This window comes from Oncorhynchus keta, chromosome 30 (assembly GCF_023373465.1).
Source record: "Oncorhynchus keta strain PuntledgeMale-10-30-2019 chromosome 30, Oket_V2, whole genome shotgun sequence".
Lineage (NCBI taxonomy): Eukaryota > Metazoa > Chordata > Actinopteri > Salmoniformes > Salmonidae > Oncorhynchus > Oncorhynchus keta.
Window position 1 is genome coordinate 59,716,601 of NC_068450.1, and position 24,190 is coordinate 59,740,790.

The window sequence follows — 24,190 nt, forward strand, 5'->3', positions numbered from 1 at the left end:
TACATAAACTCAGCAGAAAAGAAACGTCCTCTCACTGTCAACTGCATTTATTTTCAGTAAACTTAACATGTGTAAATATTTGTATGAACATTACAAGATTCAACAACTGAGACATAAACTGAACAAGTTCCACAGACATGTGACTAACAGGAATGGAATCATGTGTCCCTGAACAAAGTGGGGGTCAAAATCAAAAGTAACAGTCAGTATCTAGTGTGGTTACCAGCTGCATTAAGTACTGCAGTGCATCTCCTCCTCATGGACTGCACCAGATTTGCCAGTTCTTGCTGCGAGATGTGATCCCACTCTTCCACCGAGTCACATGCAAGTTCCCAGACATTTCTGGGGGGGAATGGCCCTAGCCCTCACCCTCCGATCCAACAGGTCTGAGACGTGCTCAATGGGATTGAGATCCAGACTCTTCGCTGGCCATGGCAGAACACTGACATTCCTGTCTTCCAGGAAATCACACACAGAACGAGAAGTATGGCTGGTGGCATTGTCATGCTGGAGGGTCATGTCAGGATGAGCCTGCAGGAAGGGTACCACATGAGGGAGGGGGATGTCTTCCCTGTAACGCACAGCATTGAGATTGCCTGCAATGACAACAAGCTAAGTCCGATGATGCTGTGACACCCCAGACCATGACGGACCCTCCACCTCCAAATCGATCCCGCTCCAGAATACAGGCCTCTGTGTAACGCTCATTCCTTCGACGATAAACGCAAATCCGACCATCACCCCTGGTGAGACAAAAATGCAACTCAAAAGCGCAACTTTTTGCCAGTCCTGTCTGGTCCAGCGACGGTGGGTTTGTGCCCATAGGCAACGTTGTTGCCCGTGGTGTTTGGTGAAGACCTGCCTTACAACAGGCCTACAAGCCCTCAGTCCAGCCTCTCTCAGCCTATTGCGGACAGTCTGAGCACTGATGGAGGGATTGTGCATTCCTGGTGTAACTCGGGCAGTTGTTGTTGCCATCCTGTACCTGTCCCGCAGGTGTGATGTTCGGATTTACCGATCCTGTGCAGGTCTTGTTACACGTGGTCTGCCACTGCGAGGACGATCAGCTGTCCGTCCTGTCTCCCTGTAGCACCGTCTTAGGCGTCTCACAGTACGGACAATGCAATTTATTGCCCTGGCCACATCTGCAGTCCTCATGCCTCCTTGCAGCATGCCTAAGGCACGTTCATGCAGATGAGCAGGGACCCTGGGCATCTTTCTTTTGGTGTTTTTCAGAGTCAGTAGAAAGGCCTCTTTAGTGTCCTAAGTTTTCATAACTGTGACTTTAATTGCTAACCGTCTGTAAGCTGTTAGTGTCTTAACGACCGTTCCACAGGTGCATGTTCATTCATTGTTTATGGTTCATTGAACAAGCATGGGAAACAGTGTTTAAACCTTTTACAATGAAGATCTGTGAAGTTATTTTGATTTTTAAGAATTATCTTTGAAAGACAGTGTCTTGATTAAAAACACAAACTGTTTGTTCTTAAAATTTGAAAAATGGCTCTTAAATTCACTGTGATTCCAGTCAGTTGGGTCTTTGTAGCCGAAAGGTTTTATTCTAACCTCAGGATGTACCCTTGGAATGTGTAATGGCTGCTGTTGTTGAAATAAGTCATGTCAGTCTTGTAAATGTTAGGTGTTCCTTAAATTTAAGTTGATACATTTAAAAATAAATTGTTACCAATGCAATTGTCTTCTGTTTGGGAGTGACAGCCCATTTAGTGATTCAGGCAATGTGTCTTATAATGGCATCATATGAAGGTTCATGCCCATTCTAGTATTCTAATTCCTAACTCTTTCTCTGTCGCACCCTAATAATGGTGAGGTCACTTTGAAGTCATTGTGAGGTCACTTCCTCCCCCTGGTCCACTTCCTACTGACTCCACATAGAATTAGAATGATCAGAACAGACATTCCTGATTAATTCAAACTTTGTGGCTTTGGATAAAAGTGATCTAAGAGCTTTGTACTTTCTACTCATTCTAATTCTACTGCAACAAGTCCTGCTCTGCCGCCATGTTGAGTCAAATATAAAAAGAGTTATGATGAGTCATGTCTCCTCGCTCTAACTCTATGTCACTTCCTCTTCTTCTTCCTCCTCGGGCAGGTTGCCGGGGCAGGGCTCCATTGTTACTGCGACGGCCATTCCGCTGCGTCCTAGTAACATGTTGGTGATGGACGTCCACTGGTTGGTGTCAGGGCAGTAACTCTCAACACTGGACAGAAACCCTGTGGAGTTAAAACCACCTGGAGGCAGGAGGGAGGGAGGACGAGGGATGGAAGGGCAGAGAGAGGGAAACAGGATGGGTGAATCCAAGTCTCAGTAGGAGCAACATGGTATATCTGGTTCTAAAGTTGGCCAAACTCTCCAGAGAGATGGCAGGTTTCTCCAGGCTCACCCAGTATGAAGATGCGCCCCTGGTAGATGGTGACCCCGTGAGCGCTGCGGCAGTGCTGCATGGAGGCCACTGGCTCCCACACATCTCTGGTTACACTGTACCTCTCCATGGAGCTGAGCTGGGTATGACCGTCATACCCCCCTACTGCATACAGGTATGAGTCCACACACACCACACCTACACACACACACACACACACACACACACACACACACACACACACACACACACACACACACACACACACACACACACACACACACACACACACACACACACACACACACACACACACACACACAAGGGAGAAACAGAGAGAGAGAGAGATTATCCACACACCTTTACAGGTGTATACACACACACACACACACACACACACACACACACACACACACACACACACACACACACACACACACACACACACACACACACACACAGAGAGAGAGAGAGATTATCACACACACACACACACACACACACACACACACACACACACACATTCTCACCTAGTCCACTGCGTACAGTGGTCATGGGGGCCAGTTGGTGCCAGGTGTTGGAATCGGGGTGGAACCTCTCTGCTGTGTTCCAGCGGTTCTGGCCGTCGAACCCCCCCACCACATACAGAGACCCCTCGCAACCTGCTACCCCCGCCCCCAGACGGGCTACTGACATGGGGCTCACAAACACCCAGCGGTTCGCCTCTGGGTCATACCTGGCAGAAAGCGAGAGAGAGAGAGAATTTATGGTTGTTATTGTCTTAAAGCTGTAATATCTAACTTTTTGGGCGTCCCGACCAAATTTCCATAGAAATGTGACTTAAAGAAAGAACGTCTAAGAAGCAGTAGATCTGTTCTATGCGTGTTATTTCTATGCTTCCCATTCTTAAGTTTTGCTTTTGAATCTTTTACTTTCGGTTTCGTACACCAATGTCAAACAGCTGAAAATACAATATTTTTGGTTATGGAAAAGATATTTCACAGAGGTTAAGATGGTTCAAAGATTCTCTACACTATACTTGCTTGTTTTGTCACAAACATTCAAATTAGGCAAACAATTAGAAAGTGTGCGATTTCTGCATAAGTGCAATGCTCATTATCATTGTTATCATCATGACCTGAGTGCATGGGACTGTAGGTGCTGTCAGAGTGTGAGTTAGATAGTATAATTAACTTATTGTATCGGAGCCAGGCAACTTACAGTGGATTAAGATAAAGCTACGTACTTTGTGAGGTGTCTAGTAACAAGTTAGGTGGGAGGATAGGAGAACAGCTGAGAGGAGAGGCAAGGGTGGATGGATGGAAGAAGGGAAGGAAGATATTTGAAAAAAGGCAGGTTGGACACATCTCTGAGGTATTCTACCAGAGCCACGGGTCCTGTAATGACATTCCGCTGAAGATGATTTCCTACCTTTTAGCCGCTTAGCAGCGAGTTGTGAAGCATTCCCAACCGGATTGACATTCCTTGGAAGCAGGTACCAACACAGTCGGACCAAAGGCTGTCACACTAATTAGTCCCCCACCTCGGGCTCAGGAATTCCTACATTATCTTGGGGAATTTACACTACATCTCACTCTCTTTCTGCTCTCTCTCCTCTCCTCTACACCCCCCCCCTTCTCCTCACTATTTCTCTCCCCCCTCCTCACCTCTCCACAGTGCTATGATGTGTGGACCCCTGGGACCCCCCCACGGCGTAAATGCTCCCGTCCACCACAGCCACCCCCACCCTGTTCCTGGGGGTGTTGAGGGAGGCGTGCTGGCTCCACTGATTGGTCATGGGGTTGTAGCAGCACAGGGAACTGGACTCAGTGTTGTTCTGTAGGGACAGGTTCCTGCCTCCCACCTGAGGAGGAGGGAGAGAGGGAGGGAAGAAGAGGGGGAGGGGTTAGATAGACAGACAAGGCTGTAAAAAGCAAGGTGTGTGCGTGCGTTCGTGTACCGTGTAGAGCAGGCCAAACAGCACACAGGAGCCCAGGCCACTGCAGGGAGAGCCCATGTCAGCTAGCTTCAGCCAGATGTTCCTACCAGGGTCATAGGCCTCCATAGAAGACAGAGAGTGCTGCCGATACCTGGGATGGAACACAGGAGGATCAGACAGTACATAACCATAATAGGATTATATCATCATATCCTATCTTCCAATCATCTCATTGTATTGTATCGTGTCCTACGCTCTCCTATCCTACGACACCCCACACCATCCCATCATATGTTTGTAGACTACCCTCCGGCTACGTAGATAAGCTGTGTTCCACGGTGAGGCGCAGGGGGGAGGGGCTTCCTCAACGCCATTTCCTGGAATATCTTAGACAGGAAGTCTCTACAGGAGTTGGCCTGGAATGAAGGAAGGTATCAATCAATCCCAGCAGCCGGTCATAGATGAATAGACGACATAGGTTTCATAGATAGGGACTTGCCTTGCTGAGGATGGGGCAGGACTGGAGCTGTATCTTGATGAACTTGGGAGGCAGAGCGTAGACGTGGAGAGCATTGAGGAGGGCGTGGAGATACGGAGCTCTGCTCTCCACGTCCCATCGCACCCAGTCTGTACAAGCCTTGTACACCTGACATCAAGGGGCTCATGGTCAAACTTTGGCAGGCGGTTATCTTGATTTTCACATAGAAATATGCATATAAGTGAAGTATATAAATATACACCTCAGGATAAACCATGTATAATAGAATAGAAATCAAATCCATACCTCTGACTCACAGAGCACCTTGAGGCTGTCCTGGCTGATGAGCTCCAACAGCTGACAGTGAGACAGACTGAAGAACTCCTCCTCTTTGGTTACCTGGGGTAGGGACAAATAGACGCACAGTCAACACGCGTCACATGCTCACACACACAGACACAATCCGTCAATAAGGCATGTCTATGTCTGACTACGCACACTGTTTTTGTTTACAGGGAAGAGGTGACGTCAGGGGACCCTTCACCAAACAACAGTTGCAGACTTCTCATTGGTCTTATACAACATTGACAAGACTTACCTACCTTGACTTTTTAATAACGTGTCTCTTGTACACGTACTGCTTAACTGATGTGTGTATATAAGGAGGGGGCCTGAGCCTCATGAAGTGCATCATATCTGAAGAGGCATTGTATCAGAATGAGGGGTGCTGTAGCTCTGCTTGTGTTGCTGTTCTGTCTGTCTGGGACATGGACTCAGGAGGAGAGTGGAGGGTGTTCTGTCTGTCTGGGACATGGACTCAGGAGGAGAGTGGAGGGTGTTCTGTCTGTCTGGGACATGGACTCAGGAGGAGAGTGGAGGGTGTTCTGTCTGTCTGGGGCATGGACTCAGGAGGAGAGTGGAGGGTGTTCTGTCTGTCTGGGACATGGACTCAGGAGGAGAGTGGAGGGTGTTCTGTCTGTCTGGGGAATGGACTCAGGAGGAGAGAGGAGGGTGTTCTGTCTGTCTGGGACATGGACTCAGGAGGAAAGTGGAGGGTGTTCTGTCTGTCTGGGGAATGGACTCAGGAGGAGAGAGGAGGGTGTTCTGTCTGTCTGGGACATGGACTCAGGAGGAGAGTGGAGGGTGTTCTGTCTGTCTGGGGCATGGACTCAGGAGGAGAGAGGAGGGTGTTCTGTCTGTCTGGGGCATGGACTCAGGAGGAGAGAGGAGGGTGTTCTGTCTGTCTGGGGCATGGACTCAGGAGGAGAGTGGAGGGTGTTCTGTCTGTCTGGGACATGGACTCAGGAGGAGAGTGGAGGGTGTTCTGTCTGTCTGGGGAATGGACTCAGGAGGAGAGAGGAGGGTGTTCTGTCTGTCTGGGGCATGGACTCAGGAGGAGAGTGGAGGGTGTTCTGTCTGTCTGGGGAATGGACTCAGGAGGAGAGAGGAGGGTGTTCTGTCTGTCTGGGACATGGACTCAGGAGGAAAGTGGAGGGTGTTCTGTCTGTCTGGGGCATGGACTCAGGAGGAGAGTGGAGGGTGTTCTGTCTGTCTGGGACATGGACTCAGGAGGAGAGTGGAGGGTGTTCTGTCTGTCTGGGGAATGGACTCAGGAGGAGAGTGGAGGGTGTTCTGTCTGTCTGGGGAATGGACTCAGGAGGAGATAGGAGGGTGTTCTGTCTGTCTGGGGAATGGACTCAGGAGGAGATAGGAGGGTGTTCTGTCTGTCTGGGACATGGACTCAAGAGGAGAGTGGAGGGTGTTCTGTCTGTCTGGGGAATGGACTCAGGTGGAGAGTGGAGGGTGTTCTTTCTGTCTTGGGAATGGACTCAGGAGGAGATAGGAGGGTGTTCTGTCCGTCTGGGGCATGGACTCAGGAGGAGAGTGGAGGGTGTTCTGTCTGTCTGGGACATGGACTCAAGAGGAGAGTGGAGGGTGTTCTGTCTGTCTGGGGCATGGACTCAGGAGGAGAGTGGAGGGTGTTCTTTCTGTCTGGGGAATGGACTCAGGAGGAGAGTGGAGGGTGTTCTTTCTGTCTGGGGAATGGACTCAGGAGGAGATAGGAGGGTGTTCTGTCTGTCTGGGGCATGGACTCAGGAGGAGAGTGGAGGGTGTTCTGTCTGTCTGGGGAATGGACTCAGGAGGAGAGTGGAGGGTGTTCTGTCTGTCTGGGGCATGGACTCAAGAGGAGAGTGGAGGGGTCAGAGAGAGTGACATCACTCAACAGGGACACAGTGCAGGGTGAGTGAGATGGAGAGACGACCAACGAACAGACCACCACTCCCCCCCTGACATCTGGACCGAGATGAAGGAGCTGAGAGACATAGTGCACAACCTGGGAACCATCGTGGTGGAGCAGAGAGAGAGGTCAGACTGACAGCCAATGAGGCTGAGGTATAGAAACACAGTGGTGGATCTTAGAAGTCACCATGGGGAAGATGAAGATTAAAGGACACAGGTGATTTAACAGGTATAGTTGTAAAGGTGTAAATTAAAGGGACTAAGTCAGTCACAGCGTCCCAATGTTTATAGTGATTTGAAGAAGGGTTAACATTGTTTCATGTTGGATGTAAAGTTACTGGTGACTCTTAGTGTGAATATATGTCTGTGGTTTTCAGGCCTGGAGGCCAGAGTGCCAGTGAGAGCTGACGAGGTCAGCTGCAGTTCTAGTAAAACGGATGTGAACAACATTGATTTTGAGTTGGGGATCAGTTAATTTCACTAAATCGACATTGCTGCAGAATTCACTGTTGCACAACTATAATGTATTAAATACAATTGAGAACCCGTGAACCATAAAATACACTGTCATTTGCACTCTGTGATTGTGAATAGAAGAATGATGTAATTGAATCAGTATCATCAAGTAATTATACCGTTTTCTCTCCTGTGTTCATGGGCACACCAAAAGTGGCCTCCTCTGCTGGTTTGAGCCACAATGGACCTGTAGGCCCCTTCAATAATGTCACCACCCCGGTCTACACCAGAGTCATCACCAATATCGGCAAGGCCTACGACCCGACAACAGGTAGTCACTTTACGACCCAACCATACAGACTGTTTTTGACTGACTTTAGTCTAGGAGTTCAAGCTATATTTATTTTTATTTATTTTTTATCTTTATTTAACCAGGTAAGCTAGTTGAGAACAAGTTCTCATTTACAACTGGGACCTGGCCAAGATAAAGCGTAATTCGCGCAATTCGACACAAACAACAACAAACAACAACACAGAGTTATAAATGGAATAAACAAAACATACAGTCAATAATACAGTAGAACAAAAGAAAACAAAAAGTCTATATACAGTGAGTGCAAATGAGGTAAGTTAAGGAAATAAATAGGCCAATATAGCAATTAAACACTGGAATGGTAGATCGGCAGAAGATGAATGTGCAGGTAGAGATACTGGGGTGCAAAGAAGCAAAATAAATAAATACCAGTATGGGGATGAGGCAGGTAGATAGATGGGCTGTTTACAGATGGGCTATGTACAGGTGCAGTGATCTGTAAACTGCTCTGACAGCTGGTGCTTAAAGCTAGTGAGGGAGATGTGAGTCTCCAGCTTCAGAGATTTTTGCAATTTGTCCCAGTCATGGGCAGCAGAGAACTGGAAGGAAAGACGACCAAAGGAGGAATTGGCTTTGGGGGTGAGATATACCTGCTGGAGTGCGTGCTACGAGTGGGTGCTGCTATGGTGACCAGTGAGCTGAGATAAGGCGGGGCTTTACCTAGCAGAGACTTGTAGATAACCTGTAGCCAGTTTCTTTCTTCCTAGATTTTGGCCTTTCTAGGGAGTTTTTCCTAGCCACCGTGCTTCTACACCTGCATTGCTTGCTGTTTGGGGTTTTAGGCTGGGTTTCTGTACAGCACTTTGAGATATCAGCTGATGTACGAAGGGCTATATAAATAACATTTGATTGATTGATTGATTGATTGATTGATTGATTGATTGATTGATTGATTGATTGATTTGGCGATGAGTACGAAGCGAGGGCCAACCAACGAGAGCGTACAGGTCGCAATGGTGGGTAGTGTATGGGGCTTTGGTGACAAAACAGATGGTACTGTGATAGACTGCATCCAGTTTGTTGAGTAGAGTGTTGGAGGCTATTTTATAGATGACATCACCGAAGTCGAGGATCGGTAGGATGGTCAGTTTTACGAGGGTATATTTGGCAGCATGAGTGAAGGATGCTTTGTTGCGATATAGGACGCCGATTCTAGATTTAATTTTGGATTGGAGATGCTTAATGTGAGTCTGAAAGGAGAGTGTACAGTCTAACCAGACACCCAGGTATTTGTAGTTGTCCATGTATTCAGAGCCGTCCAGAGTAGTGATGGTGGACGGGCGAACAGGTGCAGGCAGTGATCGATTGAATAGCATGCATTTAGTTTTATTTGAGTTTAAGAGCAGTTGGAGGCCACGGAAGGAGAGTTGTATGGCATTGAAGCTCGTCTGGAGGTTAGTTAACACAGTGTCCAAGGAGGGGCCAGAAGTATACAGAATGGTGTCGTCTGCGTAGAGGTTTATCAGAGAATCACCAGCAGCAAGAGCAACATCATTGATGTATACAGAAAAGAGAGTCGGTCCGAGAATTGAACCCTGTGGCACACCCATAGAGACTGTCAGAGGTCCGGACAACAGGCCCTCTGATTTGTAATGTCTCTTATGGATGGCGGTTATGATGTCGTTTAGAACCTTGAACGTGACTGAGGTGCACCCATGACCAGCTCTGAAACCAGATTGCATAGCAGAGAAGGTATGGTGGGATTCGAAATGGTCAGTAATCTGTTTGTTAACTTGGCTTTCGAAGACCTTAGAAAGACAGGGTAGGATAGATATAGGTCTGTAGCAGTTTGTGTCTAGAGTGTCACCCCCTTTGAAGAGGGGGATGACCGCGGCAGCTTTCCAATCTTTGGGACTCTCAGACGATACGAAAGAGAGGTTGAACAGGCTAGTGATAGGGGTTGCAACAATTTCGGCAGATCATTTTAGAAAGTGAGGGTCCAGATTGTCTAACTCAGCTGATTTGAAGGGGTCCAGATTTTGCAGCTCTTTCAGAACATCAGCTATCTGGATTTGGGTAAAGGAGAAATGGTGGGGGCTTGGGCGGGTTGCTGTGGAGGTTGCCGGGCAGTTGACCGGGGTAGGGGTAGCCAGGTGGAAAGCATGGCCAGCCGTAGAGAAATGCTTTTCGAAATTCTCAATTATAGTGGATTTATCGGTGGTGACAGTGTTTCCTAGCATCAGAGCAGTGGGCAGCTGGGAGGAGGTGCTCTTATTCTCCATGGACTTTATAGTGTCCCAGAACTTTTTTGAGTTTGTACTGCAGGATGCAAATTTCTGTTTGAAAAAGCTTGCCTTAGCTTTTCTAACTGCCTGTGTATATTTGTTCCTAACTTCCCTGAAAAGTTGCATATCACGGGGGCTATTCAATGCTAATGCAGAACGCCACAGGATGTTTTTGTGCTGGTCAAGGGCAGACAGGTCTGGAGTGAACCAAGGACTATATCTATTCCTAGTTCAACATTTTTTGAGAGGGTGAAGCTTATTTAAGACGGTGAGGAAGGCACTTTTAAAGAATAGCCAGGCATCATCTACTGACGGGATGAGGTCAATGTCATTCCTGGATACCCCGGCCAGGTCGATTAGAAAGGCAAGGGAGCGTTTGACAGTGATGAGGGGCGGTCGTTTGGTCGCAGAACCATTATGGATACAGGCAATGAGGCAGTGATCGCTGAGATCTTGATTGAAAACAGCAGAGGTGTATTTGGAGGGCAAATTAGTTAGGATGACATCTATGAGGGTGCCCGTGTTTACTGATTTGGGGTTGTACCTGGTAGGTTCATTGATCATTTGTGTGAGATTGAGGGCATCAAGCTTAGTTTGTAGGATGGCCGGCGTGTTAAGCATGTCCCAGTTTAGGTCACCTAGTAGCACAAGCTCAGAAGATAGATGGGGGGCAATCAATTCACATATGGTATCGAGGGCACAGCTGGGGGCAGAGGGAGGTCTATAGCAAGCGGCAACAGTGAGAGACTCTTTGGTGGTTTTCCTAAACCAGGTTTCAGACACGGCTAAGACATCTGGGTTGGCAGAGTGTGCTAAAGCAGTGAGTAAAACAAACTTAGGGAGTAGGCTTCTAATGTTAACATGCAAGAAACCATGGCTTTATTAAAGAATGTATGCAAAATGTTCTTGTCCTCTGCTCCAGGTATCTCCACACCACCAGTAAGAGGAGTCTACTACTTGAGATTCACTGCCATGAACAACTTTTCCATTGCCTTCAGAAAGTATTCACACCCCTATACTTTTTCCACATTTTGTTGTGTTACAGCCTGAATAAAAATTCAATTTTGTTTGTAGAACATTGAAAATCTGAAATGTCTTGAGTCAATAAGTAATCAACCCCTTCTTTATGGCAAGCCTAAATAAGTTCAGGAGTAAAACTGTGCTTAACAAGTCACATAATCATTTGCATGGACTCACTCTGTGACCACTAACATTGAGTGGCTGCTACCAACATACTGACTCAAACCTCTAGCCACTTTAATAATTAAAAATTGGATGTAATAAATGTATCACTAGTCACTTTAAACAATGCCACTTTATATAATATTTACATACCCTACACTACTCATCTCATATGTATATACTGTACTCTATACCATCTACTGCATCTTGCCTATGCCATTCGGTCACCGCTCATCCATATATTTATATGTACATAATCTTATTAATTAATTTAGTCTTGTGTGTATAGGGTAGTTGTTGTGAAATTGTTAGATTACTCGTTAGATATTACTGCATGGTCGGAACTAGAAGCACAAGCATTTCGCTACATTTCACATTAAAATCTGCTAACAATGTGTATGTGACCAATAAAATGTGATTTGATTTGATCAATAATAGTGTTTAACATGATTTTTGAATGACTACCTCATCTCTGTACCCCACACATACAATTATCTGTAAGAACCCTCAATCGAAAAAAAGTGAATTTCAAGCACAGATTCAACCACAAAGACCAGGGAGGTTTATAATGCTCCCAAAGAAGTGCACAACTTGGTAGATGTGTAAAAATAAAAAAGCAGGTGCTGAATATCACTTTGAGCATGGTGAAGTAATGCATTAGGCTTTGGATGGTGTACCAATACACCCGGTCACTACAAAGATATATGTGTCCTTCCTAACTCAGTTGCCAGAGAGGAAGGAAATTGCTCAGGGGTTTCACCATAAAACCAATGGTGATTTTTAACAGTTACAGAGTTTAATGGATGTGATATGAGAAAACTGAGGATGGATCAACAGCATTGTAGTGACTCCACAATATTAACCTAAATGACAGAGTGAAAAAAGGAAGCCTGTACAGAATAAAAAATATTCCAAAACATGTATCCCTTTTGCAATAAGGCACTTAAGGTATACTGCAAAACATGTGGCAAAGAAATGTACTTTTTATCCTGAATACAAAGCATTGTGTTTGTGGGAAATCCATCTGAGTACAACTCTTCATATTTTCATGCATGGTGGTGGCATCCTCATGTTATGGGTATGCTTGTCATCGGCAAGGACTAGGTTGTTTTTTAGGATAAAAAGAAACGGAATAGAGCTAAGCACAGGCAAGATCCTAGAGGAAAATCAGGTTCAGTCTTCATTTCAACAGACACTGGGAGACAAATTCCCTTTTCAGCAGGACAATAACCTAAACCACAAGGCCAAATATACACTGGAGTTGTTTACCAAGATGATATTGAATGTTCCTGTTTTGACTTAAATTGGCTTGAAAATCTATGGCAAGATTTGAAATTGGCTTTCTAGCAATGATCAACAACCAACTTGACAGTGCTTGAAGAACCTTTTCAAAATAACAAAATGGGCAAATATTGTACAATCCAGGTGTGCAAAGCTCTTAGAGACTTTTACCCCAAAAGACTTATAGCTGTAATTACTGCCAAAGGTGTTTCTAACAGATATTCTCTCAGGGGGGTGGATACTTATCTAATCAAGATATGTGTTTCATTTTTAATATTTTTTTATTTAAATAAATGTTAGAATTATTCTTCCACTTTGACAGAGTATTTTGTGTAGATCGTTTACCAAAAATGACAATGAAATCAAATTGAAACACACTTTAACAACAAAATGTGGGAAAAGTCAAGGGGTGTGAATATTTTCTGAAGGTACTGTACATGTACAAGAAAGGTCAGAGAATCCTGTATAATTACGACTTCAAGCCTGACGATAAGCATAAGCACATTTCTAATGCTTTCACTCTAGAACTGATGAAGGGTGTATATACTGTGTACATGTGCAACCCTACATTGTGGAAGCTCTGGGATTCCTACCAAAACCATTACCCATTCAGTGGTGTCATGACGTTGGCCTGGGGGTAGGTTTATGACAGTCATAAATACCTCTTCCCCCCTTTTTCCTCTCTCTACCCTACTGATGTTACATTTGAAAACCCCTTGCTTAACATAGAGATTCTTGGAACCTCAGAAGGTGGGGTGGAAATGAACTATATTCTGGTAATCTGACCAATTGAACATATGCGGTGGTACTTAATGAATATGATGTCAGTTCGGTTGTCATCTGAGACATTCTCATCAATGATGACATAAACTCTACAGTGGAAAGTCTACACATCAGAGTTATCGGATTCACATGGAATTGTTGTTCAATTTAAATGTTTGAATATAAAATTATTGGTGAAGAGATGAAATGTAATGTTAGCTTCCAAAATGAGAGATTTGGGTTTTCATAAGGTTAGGGCTCTGCTCAATCAGTGGCCCGCCCCTGTGAAGAGACATGGGTTATAAAACTTTTCATACACACCATTCTCGCTCCACTATATAAAGCCTTGACGAAAATATAACCTCCTGTTCTGAGGATGTGAGGACGACGGTCCAATGTTAGAATGGTTCAGATAATAACTATAGAACGAAGCCTAACATCAGTGTGAGCTTTGGCTGCGAATAGTATGAACTTTGAACTCTTATTCACTACAGAAGTGATACCTCCTCGCCGTTGAGTTAGCAACAGCAGCTGCAAACGAGGGTTAGGAAGGAACAGACAGAGTATCCCGTCTATCACACAACGACGTTACTACAACGTATCCAATTGACCACCAGAGACATTCTTCAAAGGACAAAGGACTCGGTTTGGCAACACAGCCTTCCATCTACCACCAACCTACTGAAGCGCAGCTCAAAGTAAATATTTATTGCATTTTCCTTTTCCAAATGGGCGGTAATTTAGAATGCATAAGATACTGTATTTACGATGGCACAGCTTCTTCCTTTGTTACTTAGTCTTCCCGCTCTTTCACTCAAACCCAGACCCTTTTCTTTTGTGTAACAAGCTATCATATCTGTTCCGCCCACTAGGGACGTTTTCCTTTATGACGTAATTTGTAATCAAATTATGATTAATTATGTGTATGTGTAATTCTGTGTGATTAGTTAGGTATTTAGTAAATAAATAATTAAACACAATTTTGTATTGCTGTTTCAACTTGTTAGCCAGGGTTCGTGAAGATAACCAAGAATTTACAACTTTCAGGTGAGACTGAATTAAGGTGACGATTAATATTGACTGCTATTGATGTAAAATATTACTAGGTCTTTAAGAGTTTATTCGTAAGATAACATCTCTATAAATATTCTGTCGTGGTGCCCCGACTCTCTAGTTAATTACATTTACATGATTAGCTCAATCAGGTAATATTAATTACGGAGAATTTATTTTATGGAATAGCATGTCATATCACTCAATCTGGCATAGCCAAAGACACGACAGTGGCTTCCTGCTCTTCACAGTGTGAAAACATAATGGATGCTGTAATGGTCTCTTTAAGTCTGTATGTCAGGGCCTCTTGGTTCTTCTAACGACTATCAACAAAAGGCAAAATCGTTTTTGTCTCGTTGATGTTTTATACTCTTTATGACAACGTGCTAAAATAGCTCATGTGTACAGCAATATGACAGCTGCTTGACAGACAGCAACATTATTTTGGCCCAAATCCAACCCACATCTGAAAGGTTACTTCAGGTCACTTCAGACACATAGCCAGCCATATTGGCTACATTATGTGAATGAGATACAAAGTGTGTGTGTGTGTGTGTGTGTGTGTGGTTCCTACCTCGTTGAAGTGTGTGTTGATGTACTCGCGGCTCCTCAGGTGCAGCTCGGTGCAGCCAATCTCCTCAGCAAACCGAGCGATGCCGATCACGTTGGCAGGCTCCAAGTTTTTAGTGAGGTAGTCACAGCAAGCCTTAGCCACGTCTTCTATCTGGTACCTGACACACACACACACACACACACACACACACACACACACACACACACACACACATCTGTTCAATGAAATAGTCACAACACGCCTTAAAAGTTACAGAAGGATTCATCATATAAGACACCAGGAAGAACTTTATATGTAAACCATCTTCCAGTCAAATTATTTATGTCACCACATAGACTCATACCTCATAGCGGCCAGTAGGAGGTGCAGCACACACTTCTCCCCCACGGTGATGCGTGAGGTGTAGGCAAAGTCAATGAGCCTCCCTACCACCAGGGGGCAGACATCACGTAGCGTCACCTCGGAGGCGTGGCACTCCTTAAAGCTGCTGGTGAACATGGCTTTGAAGTATGGGCTGCAGGACGCCAGCACCACTTTATGCACCTGAGGTTGGGAGGGGAGGTGTGGCCAATCTTATACATGTGTGTGGGGTGCAGGCTTTTACTCCAACCAAGCAGTACAACACATGATTCAACTAAGAAAGTATTTTACAGCCTTTTGCTTTGATAAGCAAACCCCCAGGGTAATGCACGAGGTTAACGCTGTATTTTTTAAAGTTACATTTTTTTTTTACCCCTTTTTCTCCCCAATTTCGTGGTATCCAATTGTTGTAGTAGCTACTATCTTGTCTCATCGCTACAACTCCCGTACGGGCTCGGGAGAGACGAAGGTTGAAAGTCATGCATCCTCCAATACACAACCCAACCAAGCCGCACTGCTTCTTAACACAGTGCGCATCCAACCCGGAAGCCAGCCGCACCAATGCGCCGGAAGAAACATCGTGCACCTGGCCACCTTGGCTAGCGCACACTGCGCCCAGCCCGTCACAGGAGTCGCTGGTGCGCGATGAGACAAGGACATCCCTACCGACCAAGCCCTCCCTAACCCGGGCGACGCTAGGCCAATTGTGCGTCGCCCCACGGACCTCCCGGTCACGGCCGGTTACGACAGAGCCTGGGCACGAACCCAGGGACTCTGATGGCAAAGCTGGCGCTGCAGTACAGCGCCCTTAACCACTGCGCCACCCGGGAGGCCCATAACGCTGTATTTTACAGTCAAGTATCACCTTATACAGCTTTATAAGTAGGAACAAAGAGCAGCCATCTCACCTTGAAGTCAACGGTCGTGTCCTTATAGGTGACGTGTAGGGTGATGTCACACAGCATCTCGTGCCTTCTGAAGTCCTCCATGGCCTGCAGGGCTCTGGAGGGGTGGGTCTCTATGGTGTAGTCCAGGTACCCAGACCCCCGCATCGATGGCACCGCGATGGCAGAGAAATCTGCATCCCTAGTGAGGCGCTTCTTCCTGGGGCACAACATCCTGACCGATGGGAGGGGGGTTGTCTGTCTTAGAGACGGATTAATCAATCAATGGACTAAGTATAGATTTTCCCTGAATCCCCCAAGTCGACTTTTGCACCCGATTAATCCTTATTGAATGATTGTAACACAGTGCATAGTGCATAGTCACTCAGCGCGTGATACTTATCAATACTACTAAACGTTCACAGGTGGGGTTTTACACGCAGTATCTGTTATTACAAATCAAAGTCCTACACAAGTAACACCCACGTACCCCTCCGTTTGTCCGATTTGATGATTATAACTTCCATCCATCACCATTGGCAGTATTTCCTCCAGAGTCAATGTGTTGATAATATGTTCACCTCTCTAGCATAGCTATCTAGTGACTAGCCTGTTACAACACACACATCCTCAACGCTAGTCAGTCAGATATCACAGAAAAAAACAGTCATGTCGCTGAGATTACTGATTTCACCCAAAGACTTCTAGTTCAGCCCAGCAATTCCATATTCAGCCCAGAGACTCCAATTTTAGTCCAGAAATGCCTAAATTAGTCTGTGATATTTCAGCTTTTGGTCCTGATATTCCTGGTTTAAGAACTATTCCTATTTAGTCCATGGAGTTCTAGTTTAGTCCAGAGGTTCCATCTTTAGAGCAGATATTCCTGATTTAGTCCATGAGATTCCAGCTTGGTCCTTTGGTGTTGCGCTTCTAGTTCTGGAGTTCAGGAATGAATCATTGGTTGGCAATTCTTCACTTTTTGTCCTCTAAATCCACTGCGTCCAAGATAGATGACATCAGGGATGATCTGGCGGCTTCTGTTTGTCTGGGAGCAAATTAATACAATATAGTCATTAGGAGAGGCAGCATGTGTGTATCCAATGGAGTGTGTATATCAAATGTGTTAACACCCCCCCACACACACACACACCACTGTCAACAGACCTAGGGCTGTGATGATTATGGAACTTTGTGTAAAGATGAATTGTCATGCAAATGACCATGGTTATTGTCATAATTGTAATTCTGCTACAAATGTTTTGAGCTTGTAACATATCCTTTAAAATTAACTTTGGCATACCTCATGAATAGAACACAGCATTGGTGACACCCCTGTCTCTAAAACAAATGGTTTTCACCTCTTAAACTTTTGGAAATGAAGCTGTTCTGCTCGTAAAATGATTACCAACTTTACCCTCTTCACGTACACTGAACAAAAATATAAAACGCAGCATTCAACAATTTCAACGATTTTACTGAATTACAGTTCATAAAAGGAAATCAGTCAATTGAAATGAATGAATCAGGTCCTGACCTATGGATTTCACATGACTGGGTATACAGATATGCACAGATATATCACAGATATAGTTGAAGTCGGAAGTTTACATACACTTAGGTTGGAGTCATTAAAACTCATTTTTTCAACCACTCCACAATTTTATTGTTAACAAACTATAGTTTTGGCAAGTCGGTTAGGACATCTACTTTGTGCATGTGATTTTTCCAACAATTATTTACAGACAGATTATTTCACTTATAATTCACTGTATCACAATTCCAGTGGGTCAGAAGTTTACATACACTAAGTTGACTGTGCCTTTAAAAAGCTTGGAAAATTCCAGAAAATAATGTAATGGCTTTAGAAGCTTCTGATAGGCTAATTGATATAATTTTAGTCAATTGGAGGTGTACCTGTGGATGTATCTCAAGGCCTACCTTCAAACTCAGTGCCTCTTTGCTTGACATCATGGGAAAATCCTGAGCCAAAACCTCAGATTTTATTTTGTAAAAGGTACCACATTCATCTGTACAAACAATAGTACGTAAGTATAAACACCATGATGACCGCGCAGTCATCATACCGCTCAGGAAGGAGACGCGTAAAGGACCCTGTGAAGATGCTGGAGGAAACAGGTACAAAAGTATCTATATCCACAGTAAAACAAGTCCTATATCAACATAACCTGAAAGGTCGCTCATCAAGGAAGAAGCCACTGCTCCATAACTGCCATAAAAAAACAAGACTACGGTTTGCAACTGCACATGGAGACAAAGATGCTACTTTTTGGAGAAATGTCCTCTGGTCTGATGAAACAAAAATAGAACTGTTTGGCCACAATGACCATCGTTATGTTTGGAGGAACAAGGGAGAGGCTTGCAAGCTGAAGAACACCATCCCAACCGTGAAGCACTGGGGTGGCAGCATCATGTTGTGGGGGTGCTTTGCTGCAGGAGGGAGTGGTGCACTTCCCAAAATAGATGGCATCATGAAGAAGGGAAATTATATGGATATATTGAAGCAACATCTCAAGACATCAGTCAGGAAGTTAAAGCTTTGTAGCAAATGGATATTCCAAATGGACAATGTTGCCACAATACTTCCAAAGTTGTGGCAAAATGGCTTAATGACAACAAAGTCAAGGTATTGCAGTGGCCCTCACAAAGCCCTGACTTCAATCCCATAGAAGGTTTGTGGGCAGAAGTGAAAAGTGTGTTCGAGCAAGGAGGCCTACAAACCTTACTCAGTTACACCAACTCTGTCAGGAGGAACGGGCCAAAATTCACCCAACTTATGGAAGCTTGTGGAATTCTACCTGAAACGTTTGACCCAAGTTAAGCAATTTAAAGGCAATGCTACCAAATACTAATTGAGTGTATGTAAACTTCTGACCCACTAGGAATGTGATGAAAGAATTAAAAGCTGAAATAAATCCTTCTCTCCACTATTATTAAGACATTTCACAGTCTTAACATAAAGTGGTGATCCTTACTGATCTAAGACGGGGAATTTTTACTAGGATTAAATGTCAGGAATTGTGAAAAACTGAGTTTAAATGTATTTTGCTATCGTGTGCGTAAACCGCTGACTTCAATTGTAGCTTGACAAAAAGGAGGGAGGGGTCGTGGATCAGAAAACCAGTCAGTATCCGGTGTGAACTCCATTTGCCTCATGCAGCGCGACACATCTCCTTCGCATAAAGTTGATCAGGCTGTTGATTTTGGCCTGTGGAATGTAGTCCCACTCCTCTTCAATGGCTGTACGAAGTTGCTGGATATTGGCGGGAACTGGAACACGCTGTCGTACGCGAGGATCCCAAACATCCTCAATGGGTGACATGTCTCGTGAGTATGCAGGCTATGGAAGAACTGGAACATTTTCAGCTTCCAGGAATTGTGTACAGATCCTTGCAAAATGGGGTTGTGCATTATCATGCGACAATGGGCCTCTCTTCACAACGTTGACATCAGAAAAACGCTCACCCACACGATGCCATCTGCCCGGTAAAATTGAAACTGGGATTCATCCGTGAAGAGCACACTTCTCCAGCATGCCAGTGGCCATCGAAGGTGAGCATTTTCCCACTGAAGTCGGTTTCGACACCAAACTGCAGTCAGTCAACACCCTTGTGAGGAAGACGAGCACACTGATGAGCTTCACCGAGACGGTTTCTGACAGTTTGTGCAGAAGTCCTTTGGTTGTGCAAGCCTACAGTTTCATCAGCTGCCCGGGTGGCTGGTCTCAGACGATCCCGCAGGTGAAGAAGCCAGATGTGAAGGTCCTGGGTTGGCGTGGTTACACCTGGTCTGAGGTTGTGAGGCTGGTTGAACGTACTGACAAATTCTCTGAAACGACAGCTCTGGTGGACATTCCTGCAGTCAGCATGCCACATCTGTGTCATTTTGCTGTGTGACAAAACTGCACATTTTAGAGTGGCCTTTTATTGTCCCCAGCACAAGGTGCACCTGTGTAATGACTATGCTGTTTAATCAGCTTCTTGATATGCCACACCTGTCAGGTGGATGGATTATCTTGGCAAAGGAAAAATGCTCACTAACTGGGATAAACAAATTTGTGCATAAAATTTGAGAGAAATACGTTTTTTGTGCGTATGGATTTTTAAAAAATTTTTTTATTTCAAGCTCATGAAAGATGAAACCAACACTTTACATGTTGCGATTATATTTATGTTCAGTATGAATATTAAAAATTGCTATTTGGTAAACTATATGAGAACTTCAAGCATAGTTTCACTTCCTTATGGCTTATAAATAGAAGACAAACAGTCATACCAGAAATTACATAGGCCTAGTGTGGTGTGTGTCACCCTAAAGCTAGCCTGATCACAAGTCACAAGACCTACACCCACCAGCCAGGAGAGAGAGTGGGGAGAGAGAGTGAAAGGGGGGAAGGAAAGAGAGGGGATGGAAAGAGTGTGGTGAATGGCAAAAAGAGGGAGGGGATAGAAAAAGAAGGGGAGTGAGGAGGAGGAGAAAGAGAGAGTCTTTCATATTCAACCCCCCCCCTACCTCCTATAAAGGTCCATTGTCCTGAGCTGTGTCCCCTGGTACTGAACTCCTGATCTGGCTTAAGGGGTTTTAACACACCAAAACTAACCCTGTCGACACAGCAAATAGGCGTACAGTCCACAGGGCACAGAGTGAGAATCTGCAGAACTTCAACTACTGAAACAAAGTTACACCGCTAACATACAGTACCAGTCAAAAGTTTGGACACACTTACTCACTCAAAGGTTTTTCTTTATTTTTACTATTTTCTATATTGTAGAATAATAGTACAGATGTAAAAACTATGAAATAGCACACGGAATCATGTAGGAACCAAAAAAGTGTTAAACAACTCTAAATATATTTTATATTTGAGATTCTTCAAAGTAGTCACCCTTTGCCTTGATTGACAGCTTTGCACACTCTTGGCATTCTCTCAACCAGCTTCATGTGGAATGCTTTTCCAAAAGTCTTGAAGGAGTTCCCACATATGCTGAGCGAATGCCAAGAGTGTGCAAAGCTGTCATCAAGACAAAGGGTTGCTACTTTAAAGAATCTCAAATATAAAATATACTTTGATTTGGTTACACTTTTTTGGTTACTACATCATTCCATATGTGTTATTTCATAGTGTTGATGTCTTCGTTATTATTTAACAATGTAGAAAATAGTACAAATAGGGGAGAAACCTAGAATTAGTAGGTGTGTCCAAACTTTTGAATGGTACAGTATATGCTATACAATGTAACAAATACTAGTTGAAACTAAGATGCAGTTTTACAGCACACACTGTTCAAACACTGTGACAGTATCCAAAAGTTAACCATTAACAGAACAGTGGGTGTGTCCACGTGCAATAGAACCAACAAGAACACACAGTGCTGTTCTATCACTGAGGGTTGCATCTCAATACTTTGAATTGGCTTCCTCTCCTCAGCTCATCCCCTTCATCATTTAACAACCTGACTAGAGGCATTTAACTAGGCTACCCTGCCTAGTGGTTAGAGCATTGGACTAGTAACCGGAAGGTTGCAAGTTCAAACCCCCGAGCTGACAAGATACAAATCTGTCGTTCTGCCCCTGAACAGGCAGTTAACCCACTGTTCCTAGGCCGTCATTGAAAATAAGAATTTGTTCTTAACTGACTTGCCTGGTTAAATAAAGGTAAATAATATGAATATATTTACAAAATGTTATTTGCTATGTCATAGCCTGACACGACAGTATTCACGCAATGCTGCTTGACACCGTTATCCATGTCAATAAAATAATTTCAGGCTAGAGGTTACATGCTGAGCAACCAAACATGGTCAGAAAATTCTAAATTAACTGCCAATAAATAAGTTCTCAATTGTTTAACTTCAGGTCAATTGGATGAGGATAATGTTTAATTATTTCATAACAGGATGTGCGGATATACAGTACACACACACACACACAACAGAGCAGAGGCACGTTTCAACATTATGACTAATGAGAAGGTGGTTCTGACCAGACAGGTGACTCACTACAACACTTATAGAATAGGATTGTTTGTGTGTGTGTGTGTGTGTGTGTGTGTGTGTGTGTGTGTGTGTGTGTGTGTGTGTGTGTGTGTGTGTGTGTGTGTGTGTGTGTGTGTGTGTGTGTGTGTGTGTGTGTCACTATTTTGCACTGTCATAAGGTATCTGGCACAGACATATTTGACTACAAAGAAAAAAAAGTTTTTCCAAGAACATAAAAGTCAACATACAAGTCAAACAATGATTAGACAATATATCAAACCATAGGCCCTAAAGCTGAACAAGGCTACTGAACCCAGTTGTGACATGATAACTTCCTATGCAGGGGAAGGGTTCAACTCTGTTCACTGGAACAACTGATAAGGTGCACATAATCGGAAACCACTCAAGAGTGTACTAATAATGCTGATGACAGCATGCATGACAACATGCAAAACCAATACCTTTATCTTGTTTATGTTCATTCATAATCATGACTCACTCCATAAATCAGCTATATTCATGTTATAGATAAACGTATTCCCTTGAGATTGTCGTTATTTATACTTATCAGAATGTTTATATAGACTCTCAAACGCATAACTTTCTCTCAATTGTTCTCTGCCTCAAGGGCCCCCTACGGGCTTGAACACAGGGGCTTCAGACCCCGTAAGCACCTGCATTAATCAGCCTCGGAATACGCACTATGCAGCTGTTGCAAGAGCTCATTTTCACTGGTAGCAAAAAACAACAACTGATAGGCAGCTTAAACGTCTTCAATTCAACCATTATTGCAATGCAATTCAACGTCAGGTTTCCAGGCAAGTTTAGATTGAGATATATGAGCGGGAGTTAGTCATGTGCGGCGCTCATCTGCTTCTTAATCAGTTTTCACTTCCTTTTCGACTGCAGTGCATTCAACAACAATATGACATGTCAAAAGTAAAATATTACACACATCAGACCCTGATGTAGCCTAGCCTATATGCTCAAATCAGTAGATACTCACCTCCCCTGCTATATTATATTTTAGGCTACAGGGATTTATTCCAAAATAGTAGTTTCCATCTAGTGTTGTTTTCGCGGTTAAGGACACAGAAAACAATGTGGCGACGACACATTCGGCTCACTGACTGTCAGTATGGAAATCAGGTTGTCAAACTGCAAACGCAGTTGTCCTTTGATGACGCAACCGCGTAGACCTTATTTCGGCACAAAAACAAAACTTGCCACTTCACTTGTAAATGACATCGCACCTATTGAATAAAACGAGTGACTTTTTTTCGGATACAATTTAGACACATCCAGATGCACAATACCTTGTTTGAAGCTGGCTCCTGTGCTGTGTGCGCCTGAACGCTGCGCGTTTCGTATTGACGTGGGGCATTCACATCACAGTAGATGCATTATATGCGCGCTGCGCGATTTCTACATCACCATGACTTAGCAACTTCAACTTCACAGCAGCATAGCCCCGCAGTACAACTCCATTACTGACACACTGCAAGTCGGCAAGTACGCACAAAACAACAATAACAACATTCCAAGAAATTAACCCGATTACCCGACGATTATAACGCAAAATACGCCAAACCAGCGCAGTTCAGCGTGGCTTGTAGACTATCTATGACATCAGACATTTATACGCTAAAAACAAATCAACGCCCACATACTAAGGTCCTAAACAGTTTATTTGAGTCATAAATAAATATAGTGCTCCAGGCCTATTCAATTAAACATGCAGTATCTCATATTGAAAGTCAAATAGATCACGAAGGGTATGTGTGTGTGTGTGTGTGCAAGGTCAGCAGTTTATGAACAAAGAAACTGTACACATTGCTATGTGGATATGGGGATGCGTCGTTTGATGGAACAGTATCATCAGACAGCCCAGCATCAGAACGTTCTGGGTGGTGTCCCATTCTGATGTGGAGGCATCTGGCGGAACGGTTTAATGGAACACCATGACGTTTGCTGGCATGCATTTCCCATAAGAATTACAGCCACATTC

The 24,190-nt window shown here is 44.2% G+C and overlaps 1 protein-coding gene across 2 annotated transcripts; it reads right to left on the reverse strand.

Annotated features, from left to right (window-relative positions):
* Positions 1 to 31: 31 nt before the first annotated feature.
* On the reverse strand, positions 32 to 23,798 carry keap1a (kelch-like ECH-associated protein 1a). Of its 2 annotated transcripts, none has more exons than XM_052488718.1 (13): positions 23,499 to 23,798; positions 16,680 to 17,234; positions 16,214 to 16,424; positions 15,289 to 15,488; positions 14,946 to 15,102; positions 5,105 to 5,197; positions 4,820 to 4,966; positions 4,627 to 4,736; positions 4,342 to 4,471; positions 4,049 to 4,245; positions 2,912 to 3,117; positions 2,403 to 2,579; positions 32 to 2,250 (listed from the first exon to the last, which is right to left on the reverse strand). In XM_052488718.1, the coding sequence occupies exons 2-13, from the start codon at positions 16,724 to 16,726 to the stop codon at positions 2,075 to 2,077; spliced, it is 1,851 nt and encodes a 616-aa protein (XP_052344678.1). In that variant the 5' UTR covers positions 16,727 to 17,234; positions 23,499 to 23,798; the 3' UTR covers positions 32 to 2,074. The 2 variants fall into 2 exon arrangements, with proteins under 2 accessions (XP_052344678.1, XP_052344677.1); XM_052488717.1 differs by lacking the exon at positions 23,499 to 23,798 and adding an exon at positions 23,189 to 23,487.
* Positions 23,799 to 24,190: the final 392 nt, after the last annotated feature.

Coding starts and splice junctions, on each gene's coding strand:
- keap1a (XM_052488718.1), bottom strand. CDS start 16,726: ATGGTGATGGATGGAAGTTATAATCATCAAATCGGACAAACGGAGGG. Junction 15,103..15,288: donor CTCCTACTGGCCGCTATGAG/GTATGAGTCTAT, acceptor TGTGTGTGTCAG/GTACCAGATAGAAGACGTGG. Junction 4,472..4,626: donor CTTATCTACGTAGCCGGAGG/GTAGTCTACAAA, acceptor GTTCCATCCCAG/GTATCGGCAGCACTCTCTGT.